General features: G+C 44.1%; 1 protein-coding gene across 11 annotated transcripts in view; it reads left to right on the top strand.

The window, feature by feature from the left end:
• Positions 1 to 1933: 1933 nt before the first annotated feature.
• The window catches only part of slc9a8 (solute carrier family 9 member 8), a 32053-nt gene continuing 17300 nt past the window's right edge, over positions 1934 to 16686 (top strand). The window contains exons 1-10 of one of the 11 annotated variants that reach the window (XM_052481856.1): positions 1936 to 2098; positions 4637 to 4809; positions 6267 to 6347; positions 7231 to 7289; positions 7467 to 7634; positions 7683 to 7722; positions 11949 to 12032; positions 12643 to 12744; positions 14051 to 14085; positions 16456 to 16599. In XM_052481856.1, the coding sequence (XP_052337816.1) occupies positions 7270 to 7289; positions 7467 to 7634; positions 7683 to 7722; positions 11949 to 12032; positions 12643 to 12744; positions 14051 to 14085; positions 16456 to 16599 (593 nt within the window). In that variant the 5' untranslated portion in view covers positions 1936 to 2098; positions 4637 to 4809; positions 6267 to 6347; positions 7231 to 7269. Of the gene's footprint in view, positions 2099 to 3756; positions 4121 to 4636; positions 4810 to 6266; positions 6348 to 7230; positions 7290 to 7438; positions 7723 to 11948; positions 12033 to 12642; positions 12745 to 14050; positions 14086 to 16455; positions 16600 to 16686 lie in introns of those variants that run through there. The other 10 variants (XM_052481855.1, XM_052481850.1, XM_052481849.1 and 7 more) reach the window with 10 other exon arrangements.

Here is a 16686-nt window from a genome sequence, read left to right as displayed (position 1 = left end):
AACTCTGTGTTGTCTGTTCACACTGCTATGCTTTATCTTGGCCAGGTCGCAGTTGCAAATGAGAACTTGTTCTCAACTAGTCTACCTGGTTAAATAAAGGTGAAATAAAAAAAAAATAAAGAAACTGTGGGACCTTATATGCAGTTGAAGTCGGAAGTTTACATACACTTAGGTTGGTGTTATTAAAACTCGTTTTTCAACTACTCCACAAATTTCTTGTTAACAAACTATAGTTTTGGCAAGTTGGTTAGGACATCTACTTTGTGCATGACACAAGTAATTTTCCCAACAATTATTTACAGACAGATTATTTCACTTATAAACCACTGTATCACAATTCCAGTTGGTCAGAAGTTTACATACACTAAGTTGACTGTGACTTTAAACAGCTTGGAAAATTCCCGAAAATTATGTCATGGCTTTAGAAGCTTTTGATAGGCTAATTGACATCATTTGAGTCAAGTGGAGGTGTACCTGTGGATGTATTTCAAGGCCTACCTTCAAACTCAGTGCCTCTTTGCTTGACATCATGGGGAAATCAAAAGAAATCAACCAAGACCTCAGAAAAATAATTGTAGACCTCCACAAGTCTGGTTCATCCTTGGGAGAAATTTCCAAATGCTTGAAGGTACCACGTTCATCTGTACAAACTGTAGTACGCAAGTATAAACACCATGGGACCACAGAGCCGTCATACCGCTCATGAAGGAGATGCGTTCTGTCTCCTAGAGATTAACTTTGGTGCGAAAAGTGCAAATCAATTCCAGAACAACAGCAAAGGATCTTGTTAGGATACTAGAGGAAACAGGTACAAAAGTATCTATATCCACAGTAAAGAGTCATATATCGACATAACCTGAAAGGCCGCACAGCAAGGAAGAAGCCACTGCTCCCAAACCGGCGTAAAAAAGCCAGACTATGGATTGCAACTGCACATGTGGACAAAGGTCATACTTTTTGGAGAAATATCCTCTGGTCCGATGAAACAAAAATACAACAGTTTGGCCATAATGACCATCATTATGTTTGGATGAAAATGGGGAGGCTTGCAAGCCGAAGAACACCATCCCAACCGTGAAGCACGGGTGTGGCAGCATTATGTTGTGGGGGTGCTTTGCTGCAGGAGGGACTGGTGCACTTCACAAACTAAATGGCATCATGAGTAAAGGGAAATTAGGTGGATATACTGAAGCAACATCTCAAGACATCAGTCAGGAAGTTAAAGCTTGGTTGCAAATGGGTCTACCAAATGGACAATGACCCCAAGCATACTTCCAAAGTTATGGCAAAATCAAGGTATTGAAGTGGCCATCACAAAGCCCTGACCTCAATCCTATAGAAAATGTGTGGGCAGAACTGAAAAAGCATGTGCGAGCAAGGAGGCCTACAAACCTGACTCAGTTACGGCAGCTCTGTAAGGAACTTATTGTGGGACGCTTGTGGAAGGCTACCCGAAATGTTTGACCCAAGTTAAATTATTTAAAGAGAATGCTCCCAAATACTAATTGAGTGTATGTCAACTTCTGACCCACTTTGAATGTGATGAAATAAATAAATGCTGAATTAAATCATTCTCTCTACTATTATTCTGACTTTTCACATTCTTAAAATAAAGTGGCGATCTTAACTGTCCTAAGAGAGGGGATTTTTACTGGGATAAAATGTCAGGATTTGTGAAAAACTGAGTTTAAATGTACTTGGCTAAGGTGTATATAAACTTCTGACTTCAACTGTAGATAGCTGTGTGGCTTTCCAAATCATGTCCAATCAATTGAATTTACCACAGGTGGATTCCAATCAAGTTGTAGAAACAACTCAAGGATGATCATTGGCAACATGATGCACCTGAGTGCAATTTCGAGTCCCATACCAAAGGGTCTGAATTGTTTTGCAAACATTTCTAAAAACCTGTTTTCTCTTCGTCATTATGGGGTACTGTGTGCAGATTGCAGAGAATTTGTTTTCATTTAATCCATTTTAGAAAAAGGCTGCAACTTAACAAAATGTGGAAACAGTGAAGGGGTATGAATACTTTCCGAAAGCACTGTATGTAGACATCCTAGGTACTCAAGGAATACCTAGGATAGGGTAAGTAAGGGTAAGTAATCCTTCTCACCCCCCCCCCCCCAAAAAAAGATTTAGATGCAAGTGGCTGTTCCACTGGATGTCATAAGGTGTATGCACCAATTTGTAAGTCGCTCTGGATAAGAGCGTCTGCTAAATGACTTAAATGTAAATGTTAAATGTAATGGTATGATGTTGGAGATAATTAACATGTGGCGGAGTTGCCCTTTAAGTAGTACTTCAAAATATTTTTACTTTAGTACTTTACTCCACTTATTTTATGCCAAGGTGGAGGAGCCATTATAGCCCTAGACCAAAATGAAATAACAAAATATTAACAATATTGCCAGGATGGATGCAAAATGTATACTTTATTAGGTTTTATATTGTATCTTTATTCCCCAATATGTTTCATTACGCAATACATTTTCTATAAGATAAAATAAAACATAAAGCCATGGTGTGCTCTTGTGGTACTCAATCCTAATATATTTATTGTGTGTGTATGTGTCTGTGAGAGAGAGAAAACATGTGACTGTGTGTGTTGTTCGTGTGTGTGTGTGTGTGTGTGTGTGTGCGTGCATGCATGTAGCATATGTGTTTGTGCACATTTATGTATCTGTTTATGTGCCAATGTGTGCATGGGTCTGTGATGGTCCTGTAGATAATGCATGGAAGTGAATATTTCCGCTTGCAAGTTTGTAGAAATGTGCATTTTGGCATGTGTCGTGTAGACAATGTGAACATGTTGAGCACAAGGTCAGACCAGCCTATCCCTCAGAGTACGCTTTAAATAGATAATTTTGAGAGAAATGCCTGGGGAAGGGGAACTATGGAAGCGATGTGCCCTTGGCCATGCCAAAGAGGAAATGGTAAAGGGAGAAAAAGAGTAGTGTTGGTGTGTGTGTGATCCCCCCAAGGCATACAGTCAGTCACCACCTACATTCATAACTTCTGCCTTAGGCATGGCTCAGCACAAACCAGGCATTCAAATGTTGGCTACTGTAATTTGACTGGCAACCAACAGCATAACAGCATCCTGATTTAAATGTCAGGCCTGTTGGTACAAAGAAGCTGTGAGCATCTGGTTTAATTTACTGTAGACCCATTGAATGTGGAACAATGGGCAGTATGGGGCTGGGCTGAAGATTGCCTTTAATTGTTTGTAGGCCTATCAAACATGTTCACTTCAATAGTTATTTTACTACTATTTTCACCCCAATGCCACTTGTCTCGAATTTTCTCCATGTAAAATAGACTAGGCCTACTCTTTCCAGTCCAGTCGCTATATAATACAGGAATGCTCTTTCTTCAGAAACTACAAATCCCGTGAAAAGTCATATCTTATTGCAATTTATTGAAATTTAATTTTACCTTTATTTAACTAGGCAAGTCAGTTACGAACAAATTCTAATTTCCAATGATGGCCTAGGAACAGCGGGTTAACTGCTTTGTTCAGGGGCAGAACGACAGATTGTTTACCTTGTCAGCTCCGGGATTCGAGGGAAATTATAGGAAATTACCTGAAGGCAAAGCCCATTAAACCACTCTAAATATTGAAGTCGATGTGAAGATTGTACAGTGTGGTTATTGATATTACTATTTTTGGCGAGTTTATATTTTATATCCATAAATCAGCACATAAAATGATCTAGTCAATTTGAAGACCTTCCTGGTGGCACGTAAAAACTACAACTCCCTGCTCGTTCAAACAGGAAGCAGAGTTGTGATGTGGCCAACATGCGATGAAACAGAAATGGATGTGCAAGTATTTTCTCTTAAAACCATCGCTTTGCTGTTTTAAAAGCATTATTTGAAGAATGAAAGGCTCCGCGTATCATCTTGTTATTTGTCTTTTGTTGACGTGGCCAAATTTGTTCACGACAGAACGAGTTGAGAGACAAAAATCGTTGTTAGATTTGCACGACAGAGACGATGTTGGATTGGAACAGGATCATACAATTATTCCTGATGACAACAAAAAATCCTCGAGAAACGAAGGAAATATAGCTGCTGCCAATCCTCAACAAGACGGCCACGCAGAGCAATCAACCAGGTGTGATTATAGCTTTTTAATGCGTTGCCCTTGACTGCAACTGGTGAAACAGCTGTCGTTATTCGTGGATGACGTGTGTAGAGCAAGCATAGGGGTAGCTGACTAAACTCCACTCCATGGTGATGAAGTTAGAGTTCATCAGACACTTCCTTCACCGCGGAGTTTATTCGGCTACGGTCATGTTTGGTAGGCCAAGGTGACCCATTGCATACTCTTGGTAGCCTAGCTAAAATGTAGTCTTGTTTGCTTCCTCCTCAAGCCTGGGGATGAGGTTACCTAAAATGTAATGTCAGTAACGATATTCCTTTACATTGAGACACATTCTTATCACACAGGATAAAAACACACATTGACAAATTACTCTCAAATGACACCCATGTACACAAGCATAGAGCAGGCTGCACTATGCCTGACCAGAGCCAGGTGCACTTCTGTTTTAGCCATAGGATGTCATTTGATAGCCTATTTACCCACGTGTCTCAAAATGATAACTCTTATTCTGTCTCCTTGCTCCAGCCTGTTAAATGACACAGATAACTCCAGTAATGACACCCTCCACGCTACCACTGTGGGTGTCAAGGCAACCCCTAAGCCAACCCCAAAGCCCATCCTGCCAGGTGCTGGGGTCAAGGCCCAGGAGGAGGAACAGTCTAGTGGGATGACCATATTCTTCAGCCTACTGGTCATCGGTCAGTAGTGTCTGTCCATCAATCTTCTGCATATTTGTATTATTATTATTATTATTAAAGCGCCTATGGATTTTGAATCTTAAAAACAAAAAAACAAAAATTAGAGAAGAAAGTACTAAATTGTATAGCCTATATTCCATGTTCATGGCTCTATCCATACACCATCATTGCAACACTAAAACACTACCACTCCCTCCGATTAGGGGGATCCCTTCACTACACTTAATCCATAGATTGGCCTTTGTAGGAAGGATTGTTGACATATGTTTGACATTTGTATCTTAAAGCATAATTTAGAAGTAATTAATTGAAGTGGTAGCATAATGCTGTATGGATTAAATTGAGACAATCCATAAAATCATGGTCTTTTTGTTCTAGTTTAATTCGAAGTAGTGTTTTGGAGGAAGCAAGGAATGGATGATGGGGAATGATGTGGCAGCACTTCAGACAATCTAAAGAGGACATAAGCCTACATGTTCTGCCTCTTAGGAATTCCAGTCCTCTGCATTAGTATCGATTAGTGCAGCCTCTAGAGTTCGAAGATGTATTCTAAATCAGACGACCAGTGTATCCCAAATGGTGGGTCAGTCAGAGGTTGTGGCTGAATAATTCTGTCAAGGCTTAGGACTGGATCCTAGACTGGTTCTTAGACTAGATATAGCATATTTGTTGTGTTAACTCAGTGGGTCACAAGTACATAAAGGTTTAGTTGCAATGTCGGCCGAGCACAATAAAAAAATATCCATATAATTAATTCAACAAAACCAAATACTCTCACATTGCATCTGCAAAACAATTGTATTGTATATGAGGCTCTGCCAGGAAAGCTAGCCTACACAATGCTTAACACTTCCTTCAGCTGCCAATCTTTAAGTGAGAGGCTTAAATGGACTGAGTGCTTCCTTATTCCTAAATACTCGTTAGTCTATTGGCTACACTACAGCTTTCAGGAAATGACTCAAGACCCGCAATCATTAGTCTAGCTCATTAGTAAAAGGGAAAACCAAAGTCTTTGGTCCACAGATTGATGCAAGTGTTCTACCCTGACGGTTTTCAACTTTTTGTTTTCACAACACACAAATGGAAGCAGTGTTGATCAGCACAATTCAGTATGTGGATTCCCAGCACTTTGGGAGATAAGAGGTTAGACGTCAGACTGTTCACAGCATCAAACTTGGGAGTCTGGACTTCAGTGGTTGGACACTATTTGGATGTTCAACTATGTTGATTATTGCAGATTAGTTTATGTTGGTCTAAACACATGGATTGGTTCCATTTGAAATAAAATAGTGGATTGAAGCTATAATAACTTAAATGCATTCCACAGCATTTTTGGTTTTCTTGAAGTGAAATTGTTTGGATGCTCTCAAATACTGTATTTTGTCAATTTTTAACATGTGATCTTAACTATGTTTCATTCTCAAATTGACACTGTCCCATTGTATCGGTTTTCTCAGGTATCTGCATCATATTGGTGCACCTGCTTATTAAGTTCAAACTACATTTTCTGCCGGAGAGTGTGGCTGTTGTGTCCTTAGGTAGGTACCACGTGTGATGTGCAATCTGTCGTACTACTTTAGATTCATACTGTTTGAGCACTCATTGGACCTACATTTGTTTTCTTGTCTTACAATTTGGTTTTATTCATTTATTACACCACTATGTCAGATATCTCCATTTTAGATCTTTGCGAGGGCACGGCATCTGAAACAGAAATAGCCTTGCAGGTTGACAGAGTAGAATAGATGCTTGTGTAAGATATTACACAGAGAACACATCTAGATGGAGAAGATAGTCAACTGTGAGGTAATTTCCCAGATTGAACTTTTTCTGGAGAGGAAATAGTGTTGTATAATTAAGCAATAAGGCCTGTGGGGGGTTTGGTATATGCCCAATATACCACAGCTATGGGCTGTTCTTATGCAAGACACAACGCGGCGTGCCTGGATTTAGCCCTTAGCTGTGGTATATTGGCCATATACCACAAACTCTGAGGTGCCTTATCGCTATTATAAACTGGTTACCAATGTAATTAGAGCAGTAAAAATAAATGTTGTCATACCTGTGGTATGCATTCTGATATACCATGGCTGTCAGCCAGTCAGCATTCAGGGATCGAACCACCCAGTTTATAATGCCTGTCGCACACACACAAACAAACTAACCCCTTTCCCCTGTGCCCAAGAAACGTTATTAGACAATAGCTTTCTTATTCTTTTAAAGATAATACATGAATTCCCTACTTGGTATTAACATCCACACACTAATGGTCTTTAGGAGTTGGTATTTCCATTTCAAGGAGATGTGGCCTTTTCTTAGCTTTGATAATGTGAGACCTTTAAAACTGTCATGGAGATGAGTGTTTTTTTTATGTGTTGGTTGAACTCTTCATGATATCTTGTGGTTGTCTTTCTCTTCCAGGGATCCTGATGGGAGGCTTCATAAAGATCATTGAGTTTCATGAGCTTGCTAATTGGAAGGTACACTACACACTTTGCTGTCAATGTTTAATTCCTGCTTGTTGAATACAGTCCCTTAAAATGGCCTTTTATTCTAGGAGTAGACTGATTACTCATGCACAGAATATGTGAATGTTTGAGATGTTGTCTTGTTTTTACAACTTTCTTAGTGTCTATTGGAGTCTGTGTCTGCCCCAGGTTCCCAGTACCCGTGCGTCTGCCCAAGGTTCCCAGTACCCGTGCGTCTGCCCCAGGTTCCCAGTACCCGTGCGTCTGCCCCAGGTTCCCAGTACCCGTGCGTCTGCCCCAGGTTCCCAGTACCCGTGCGTCTGCCCCAGGTTCCCAGTACCCGTGCGTCTGCCCCAGGTTCCCAGTACCCGTGCGCCTGCCCCAGTACCCGTGCGCCTGCCCCAGTACCCGTGCGCCTGCCCCAGTACCCGTGCGTCTGCCCCAGGTTCCCAGTACCCGTGTGTCATAAAAAGTGATTAATGCTTCAAGACAGCCCCTCAATTTGTTTAACCCAATCTGGAGACAACCTAAACCATTCCATGTCTGATATACGCACGGTCTTGTTGTTTTCTGTGTGACAGTGACTCAACCTTCAGTATCTAAGAGTTATTTCATGAGTCTCTCACGCTCCTACTCTTTCTCTATCATTTTATTCACCTCTCTATTCTCTGTCTGCCCTCTCACTCCCTGGCCCCTCTTTTTGTTGTTCCTGCTCATCCTTGTCCCACTTCTGTCCCCCCCCCCTCCCCCCAGGACCATGCTGCTAACTGCCAAGGCCACACTCTACCAACCCCTCAGGCAATGACATCCTGTCTTCCCTGGCTATGCTCTCATCCTTTTCCATTCATCCCTCTATCTCTCTTCTCCAACATGTCTACTTTTCCCTTATGTGCTTCCCTCCTGTTATCCTTTCACTCGCTGCCTCCTTCTCCTCCCATTTCTCCTTCTCCTCCCATTTCTCCTTCTCCTCCCATTTCTCCCTCTCCTCCCATTTCTCCCTCTCCTCCCATTTCTCCCTCTCCTCCCATTTCTCCCTCTCCTCCCATTTCTCCCTCTCCTCCCATTTCTCCCTCTCCTCCCATTTCTCCTTCTCTTCCTGTGTCGTTCCTTTGCCGGCAGTCCTTTTTTTACCGCATCGTTTCCTCCTTTCCTCCTCCACTCCAACGTGTTGGCTCTTCCCGTATGTCCTTTCCTCCTCCACTCCAACGTGTTGGCTCTTCCCGTATGTCCTTTCCTCCTCCACTCCAACGTGTTGGCTCTTCCCGTATGTCCTTTCCTCCTCCACTCCAACGTGTCGGCTCTTCCCGTATGTCCTTTCCTCCTCCACTCCAACGTGTCGGCTCTTCCCGTATGTCCTTTCCTCCTCCACTCCAACGTGTTGGCTCTTCCCGTATGTCCTTTCCTCCTCCACTCCAACGTGTTGGCTCTTCCCGTATGTCCTTTCCTCCTCCACTCCAACGTGTCGGCTCTTCCCGTATGTCCTTTCCTCCTCCACTCCAACGTGTCGGCTCTTCCCGTATGTCCTTTCCTCCTCCACTCCAACGTGTCGGCTCTTCCCGTATGTCCTTTCCTCCTCCACTCCAACGTGTCGGCTCTTCCCGTATGTCCTTTCCTCCTCCACTCCAACGTGTCGGCTCTTCCCGTATGTCCTTTCCTCCTCCACTCCAACGTGTCGGCTCTTCCCGTATGTCCTTTCCTCCTCCACTCCAACGTGTCGGCTCTTCCCGTATGTCCTTTCCTCCTCCACTCCAACGTGTCGGCTCTTCCCGTATGTCCTTTCCTCCTCCACTCCAACGTGTCGGCTCTTCCCGTATGTCCTTTCCTCCTCCACTCCAACGTGTCGGCTCTTCCCGTATGTCCTTTCCTCCTCCACTCCAACGTGTCGGCTCTTCCCGTATGTCCTTTCCTCCTCCACTCCAACGTGTTGGCTCTTCCCGTATGTCCTTTCCTCCTCCACTCCAACGTGTTGGCTCTTCCCGTATGTCCTTTCCTCCTCCACTCCAACGTGTTGGCTCTTCCCGTATGTCCTTTCCTCCTCCACTCCAACGTGTTGGCTCTTCCCGTATGTCCTTTCCTCCTCCACTCCAACGTGTTGGCTCTTCCCGTATGTCCTTTCCTCCTCCACTCCAACGTGTTGGCTCTTCCCGTATGTCCTTTCCTCCTCCACTCCAACGTGTTGGCTCTTCCCGTATGTCCTTTCCTCCTCCACTCCAACGTGTTGGCTCTTCCCGTATGTCCTTTCCTCCTCCACTCCAACGTGTTGGCTCTTCCCGTATGTCCTTTCCTCCTCCACTCCAACGTGTTGGCTCTTCCCGTATGTCCTTTCTTCCTCCACTCCAACGTGTTGGCTCTTCCCGTATGTCCTTTCCTCCTCCACTCCAACGTAACAAAGTGGAAAAAGTCAAGGGGTCTGAATACTTTCCAAAGGCACTGTACATTTTATACTGACTCTGCACACCCACTCGCATACAAGCTGCTGCTACTCTGTTTATCTTATATCCTGTTTTCTCTTCACCTTACCCCAATACATGCCTACCTCCATCACTCCAGTATCCCTGCACATGTAATATGGTATTGGAACTGACTTTTAAGATATTTCCTGTATATAGTATGCTTACTTTGTGTATATGTGTATATGTGTATATATATATATATATATATATATTCATTGTTAGCATTGCTGACAAAAAAAATACCTTCCTTGCTGAGTTTGCAAGGAAGGCATTTCACTGTACTTGTGCATGTGACGTAAAAAATGTGAAACTAAAATTGCATTAGAAGATTTAACTGAACTAGAAACAGTTCCTAATTCTTATCCAGAATATAAAGTGTCAGTCTATCTACTTCCTCTTATGTAGAGTGGTAACACAATGTACCTTAGTAGTCAATCCTTACGACTAATCAACCTTCTCTATGGTCGGGATTAGATAGACCTGTTTGCTCAGAAATCCGCTTTGCATGTCCAAACTGCCCTGTCAGCACAAAGCAGACAGGTTAGCCTAGTAAAAACAAATTACAACATCAAAGATCCACCACCATATTTTACAGTAGGGATGAGGTATTTTCTGCATATGCATTGTTCTTTTGAGGCCAAGCCCACCTCTGGTGTGCGGTGGCTTTGAGTATATCTCTAATTTCTTGTCATATGACCATGAGCACTGGTTCCAATCCAAGTGCCAATGCCGTTTCGCACCGCCTGGAGTTTGCTATGTTCAGAGGACAGGAAAAAGAGCTGTTTGGACGCACGCACCAATGGCCTTCGAAAGAACAATGCAGAAAATACCTCATCCCTACTGTAAAATATGGTGGTGGATCTTTATGGGGCTGTTTTGCTTCCACTGGGCCTGGGGCCCTTGTTAAGGTCAATGGCATCATGAAATTTACCAAGTACCAGAGCATTTTTATCCCAAAACCTGGTTGCCTCTGCCAGGGGGCTGAAACTTGGCCTCAAGTTATCTTCCAGCAAGATAATAACCCTAAGCACATGTCAAAATCCACAAAGGAATAGTTAATTAACCACAAAATCAACATTTTGCGATCTCCATCTCTGGACTTGAACCCTATTGAAAACCTGTGGTTTGAAGAGGGCAGTCCATAAGTACAGGTGAAGGTTTTCAAGGATCTGGAAAGATTCTGTATGGTTGAATGGTCTAATATCCCTCCCAAAGTTTTCTCCAATCTCATAAAACATGATAGAAACGCTGTATCGTTATCCTCACAAGGGGAGGGTTCTGGAGTATTGAAAACAGGGGATCCTACTTCCTAGTCTCTCCCTGAATGATTTGTATTATAATTTGTATTTTATTTTTTTAGCAAGCAATATAGCTCAGTATTTGTATAATTTATTTTAAACTTCTGTGCCCCACTGGATATGGTATTCAGGTTGACAATGCATAACAATACAATGATTGTACACACTTAGTTACACCTGAATCACTAACATGCCGTACTTACTGTCACGCATGTTGATATTTATAGTCAGCATCGATATAGTGAGGCGATTTACAATCCCCACACACAACGTAATGCAACAGCACATGACGCCTACTCCTGATCCAGGAGCCCAGACATTTTAGCTGAGAGCCAACAATGATTTCATTATATCCCATTAACCTAACGTAGCAGGTGTACAAGAAACGCCTGAGCGGAGTCCCCACATCCGGTTTTCAGGGGAAACGGAAGCTAGGTTGAAGATGCTGTATCCCGGGAAAACCGGATGTTTTCCCCCCCCGCATAACTGATGCGAAAGAGGTCACAGGTCAGGGTACAGTGTGAGTCAGATAAAGTACCATAAATCTGAGTATGTACATTATGTATGCATGAGTAGGTTTGTAGACGTGTGTGCCCCTGAGGGGCTTATCATGTGCGTCATGGTGGTGCTAGGCTAGGTCAAACTCAGTCTTGTGCCTCTAAGGGGAGCCTCACTATGATTCATTAGTGTGTGTGAAGCTCTCTTGAAGTCGAACTGAAAGATGTGTTTTGACAAATCAAGGTCTGTTGCAAACTTATGTAGGCCCTCTTTCCTGTCTCATCTCCTTCTATTTTCATTTTCTCTCATCCTTTCCACTCCTCGCTCCCACTGACTGCAGTCACCTGAATTATTTTGTTGCAAAAAATCATTGCTAAAGATGAAACGAGGTTGAGTGTGTTAACCACCATGTCCCCTGATAGGAAGAGGAGATGTTTCGTCCCAACATGTTCTTCCTCCTGCTTCTGCCGCCCATCATCTTCGAATCAGGATACTCTCTACATAAGGTGTGTGTGTACTTGCGTACGTGTGTTTTTCTGTGTGTTTACGAGCGTGTGTTTACGAGCGTGTGTCTATGTGTGTTTACGAGCGTGTGTTTACGAGCGTGTGTTTACGAGCGTGTGTCTACGAGCGTGTGTCTACGTGTGTCTACGAGCGTGTGTCTACGTGTGTTTACGAGCGTGTGTCTACGTGTGTTTACGAGCGTGTGTCTACGAGTGTCTACGAGCTTGTGTCTACGAGCTTGTGTCTACGAGCGTGTGTCTACGAGCGTGTGTCTACGAGCGTGTGTCTACGAGCGTGTGTCTACGAGCGTGTGTCTACGAGCGTGTGTCTACGAGCGTGTGTCTACGAGCGTGTGTCTACGAGCGTGTGTCTACGAGCGTGTGTCTACGAGCGTGTGTCTACGAGCGTGTGTCTACGAGCGTGTGTCTACGAGCGTGTGTCTACGAGCGTGTGTCTACGAGCGTGTGTCTACGAGCGTGTGTCTACGAGCGTGTGTCTACGAGCGTGTGTCTACGAGCGTGTGTCTCTGTGTTTACGAGCTTACGTGTTTCCTCTTGGTGTATTGGGATATTTGGTGCTCATCTTTCCACCTCCATGTGTTCTGGTTGCCAGGGTAACTTCTTCCAGAACATTGGTTCCATCACACTGTTTGCTGTCATTGGGACAGCCATCTCTGCCTTCATCGTAGGTGGAGGGATCTACTTCCTAGGACAGGTGAGGCTTCTAGAACTCTATAGGGTTGTTGGGTCCCCTGCAATTCCTGGGACCGATGGGCTTCTAGAACTCTCCATCTCCCCATTCCACATCTATTTTAGCTAATCCACCACCAGGGCTTTACTGATGAGAAGTTAGTTTAGTTAGTTGTCTAGTTTTGGACTTTAATGTAGAATGTCTTGGAAATCACTGTTATAGAATGGCTTGGGTACCCCGGAGACCGGCTTGGAAATCACTGTTATAGAATGGCTTGGGTACCCCGGAGACCGGCTTGGAAATCACTGTTATAGAATGGCTTGGGTACCCCGGAGACCGGCTTGGAAATCACTGTTATAGAATGGCTTGGGTACCCCGGAGACCGGCTTGGAAATCACTGTTATAGAATGGCTTGGGTACCCCGGAGACCAGCTTGGAAATCACTGTTATAGAATGGCTTGGGTACCCCGGAGACCGGCTTGGAAATCACTGTTATAGAATGGCTTGGGTACCCCGGAGACCGGCTTGGAAATCACTGTTATAGAATGGCTTGGGTACCCCGGAGACCAGCTTGGAAATCACTGTTATAGAATGGCTTGGGTACCCCGGAGACCGGCTTGGAAATCACTGTTATAGAATGGCTTGGGTACCCCGGAGACCAGCTTGGAAATCACTGTTATAGAATGGCTTGGGTACCCCGGAGACCAGCTTGGAAATCACTGTTATAGAATGGCTTGGGTACCCCGGAGACCAGCTTGGAAATCACTGTTATAGAATGGCTTGGGTACCCCGGAGACCGGCTTGGAAATCACTGTTATAGAATGGCTTGGGTACCCCGGAGACCAGCTTGGAAATCACTGTTATAGAATGGCTTGGGTACCCCGGAGACCGGCTTGGAAATCGCTGTTCAAGAATTAAATTGATTTGCAATGAATTGATTTGTGTGTAAAAAAAATAATAAAAAAAAACACATTCAAGATGTACAATGTATTCCCAGAGGAAATGGCACTTAAAAGTATGAATTAGAACGCATGTTTCCAAAGGTGTCCTCAATAGTAACATGTTTTTGGTAACATTTTTCATATGTTACCAAACATTTCACTGGCATTGACACAAGTGTGATTGCATTGTCAGTCTAGGAATATGTGTTAGAAACTGATAAACCTTTTACAAAACAACCACGAAACAGTAGGGCATGTGAGCAATCACTTGAGACATGCAGTCCTCAGTGTTGCAAACTGTTGTGCAATGCTGCAACATTGAAAAAATCCCACAAAATGGTTTCTATTGTAAATGTGTGATGTGTCCTATCTTTCTCTCTTTCTCACAGGCTGATGTGATCTACAAGATGAGTATGACTGACAGGTGAGGAGATCAGCATGACTGACTGGTGAGGAGATCAGCATGACTGACTGGTGAGGAGATCAGCATGACTGACTGGTGAGGAGATCAGCATGACTGACTGGTGAGGAGATCAGCATGACTGACTGGTGAGGAGATCAGCATGACTGACTGGTGAGGAGATCAGCATGACTGACTGGTGAGGAGATCAGCATGACTGACTGGTGAGGAGATCAGCATGACTGACTGGTGAGGAGATCAGCATGACTGACTGGTGAGGAAGTGGAAATTAGCAAGACACCCCCAATAAAGGAGTGGTTCTGCAGGTGGTGACCACAGACCGCTTCTCAGTTCCTATGCTTCCTGGCTGATGTTTTGGTCACTTTTGAATGCTGGCGGTGCTTTCACTCTAGTGTGGTAGCATGAGACTGAGACTACAACCCACACAAGTGGCTCAGGTAGTGCAGCTCATCCAGGATGGAACATCAATGCGAGCTGTGGCAAGAAGGTTTGCTGTGTCTGTCAGCGTAGTGTCCAGAGCATGGAGGCGCTACCAGGAGACAGGCCAGTACATCAGGAGACGTGGAGGAGGCCGTAGGAGGGCAACAACCCAGCAGCAGGACCGCTACCTCCGCCTTTGTTTAAGGAGGAGCTGGAGGAGCACTGCCAGAGCCCTGCAAAATGACCTCCAGCAGGCCACAAATGTGCATGTGTCTGCTCAAATGGTCAGAAACAGACTCCATGAGGGTGGAATGAGGGCCTGACGTCCACAGGTGGGGGTTGTGCTTACAGCCCAACACCGTGCAGGACGTTTGGCATTTGCCACAGAACACCAAGATTGGCAAATTCGTCACTGGCGCCCTGTGCTCTTCACAGATGAAAGCAGGTTCACACTGAGCACGTGACAGAGTCTGGAGACGCCGTGGAGAACGTTCTGCTGCCTGCAACATCCTCCAGCATGATTGGTTTGGCGGTGGGTCAGTCATGGTGTGGGTTGGCATTTCTTTGGGGGTTGCACAGCCCTCCATGTGCTCGCCAGAGGTAGCCTGACTGCCATTAGGTACCGAGATGAGATCCTCAGACCCCTTGTGAGACCATATGCTGGTGCGGTTGGCCCTGGGTTCCTCCTAATGCAAGACAATGCTAGACCTCATGTGGCTGGAGTGTGTCAGCAGTTTCTGCAAGAGGAAGGCATTGATGCTATGGACTGGCTCGCCCGTTCCCCAGACCTGAATCCAATTGAGTACATCTGGGACATCATGTCTCGCTCCATCCATGCTTTAGTCCAGGTCTGGGAGGAGATCCCTCAGGAGACCATCCGCCACCTCATCAGGAGCATGCCCAGGCATTATAGGGAGGTCAAACAGGCACGTGGAGGCCACACACACTACTGAGCCTCATTTTGACTTGTTTTAAGGACATTACATCAAAGTTGGATAAGCCTGTAGTGTGGTTTTCCACTTTAATTTTGAGTGTGACTCCAAATCCAGACCTCCATGGGTTGATAAATTTGATTTCCATTGATAATTTTTGTGTTATATTGTCAGCACATTCAACTATGTAAAGAAAAAAGTATTTAATAAGAATATTTCATTCATTCAGATCTAGGATGTGTTATTTTATTGTTCACTTTATTTTTTGGAGCAGTGTGTGTGTGTGTGTATATATACAGTGCCTTGCGAAAGTATTTGGCCCCCTTGAACTTTGCGACCTTTTGCCACATTTCAGGCTTCAAACATAAAGATATAAAACTGTATTTTTTTTGTGAAGAATCAACAACAAGTGGGACACAATCATGAAGTGGAATGACATTTATTAGATATTTCAAACTTTTTTAACAAATCAAAAACTGAAAAATTGGGCGTGCAAAATTATTCAGCCCCTTTACTTTCAGTGCAGCAAACTCTCTCCAGAAGTTCAGTGAGGATCTCTGAATGATCCAATGTTGACCTAAATGACTAATGATGATAAATACAATCCACCTGTGTGTAATCAAGTCTCCGTATAAATGCACCTGCACTGTGATAGTCTCAGAGGTCCGTTAAAAGCGCAGAGAGCATCATGAAGAACAAACTCTATCTGAGAAGTAGTTGGTGAACCAGGCGAGGCAGACATTTTGAGAAGCCCGGGCTGAGCATATGGATTGGCTTTAGGATAAGGAAGTGGTGTGTTTGAAGGTTCACCCAATGTCTCTGTAGTCACATGCTGTGGAGTGTGTGTGTATTTTCTGTAGTCAGTCTGTTTTCGTGAGTCACTCTCTGCCTTTTCTATCTATATGTTTTCACTGACTGTGTTATCTACCCTTTCCCTACTGTTTTTAACCATGATTTAAACAGCCTGTAAAATAAGTCCAAAGCTTTGTCCAATAAATTCTTGTCCCTCTCCCTCCTGAAGCTTTGCGTTTGGTTCTCTGATCTCTGCTGTGGACCCCGTAGCAACCATCGCCATCTTCAATGCCCTCAACGTGGACCCTGTCCTCAACATGCTGGTGTTTGGAGAGAGCATCCTCAACGATGCTGTCTCTATCGTACTCACAAAGTACGTACTCCTCCTCACCCCCTCTTTCCTCTTCCTCCTCATAATGTTTTATCAAGTCACTATATTTTATCAAGGCACTACATGTAC

The sequence above is a fragment of the Oncorhynchus keta genome, chromosome 27 (genome assembly GCF_023373465.1).
Source record: "Oncorhynchus keta strain PuntledgeMale-10-30-2019 chromosome 27, Oket_V2, whole genome shotgun sequence".
Lineage (NCBI taxonomy): Eukaryota > Metazoa > Chordata > Actinopteri > Salmoniformes > Salmonidae > Oncorhynchus > Oncorhynchus keta.
Note: the sequence above shows the minus strand (reverse complement) of the source record. Positions and strands in the feature narration are given on the sequence as shown.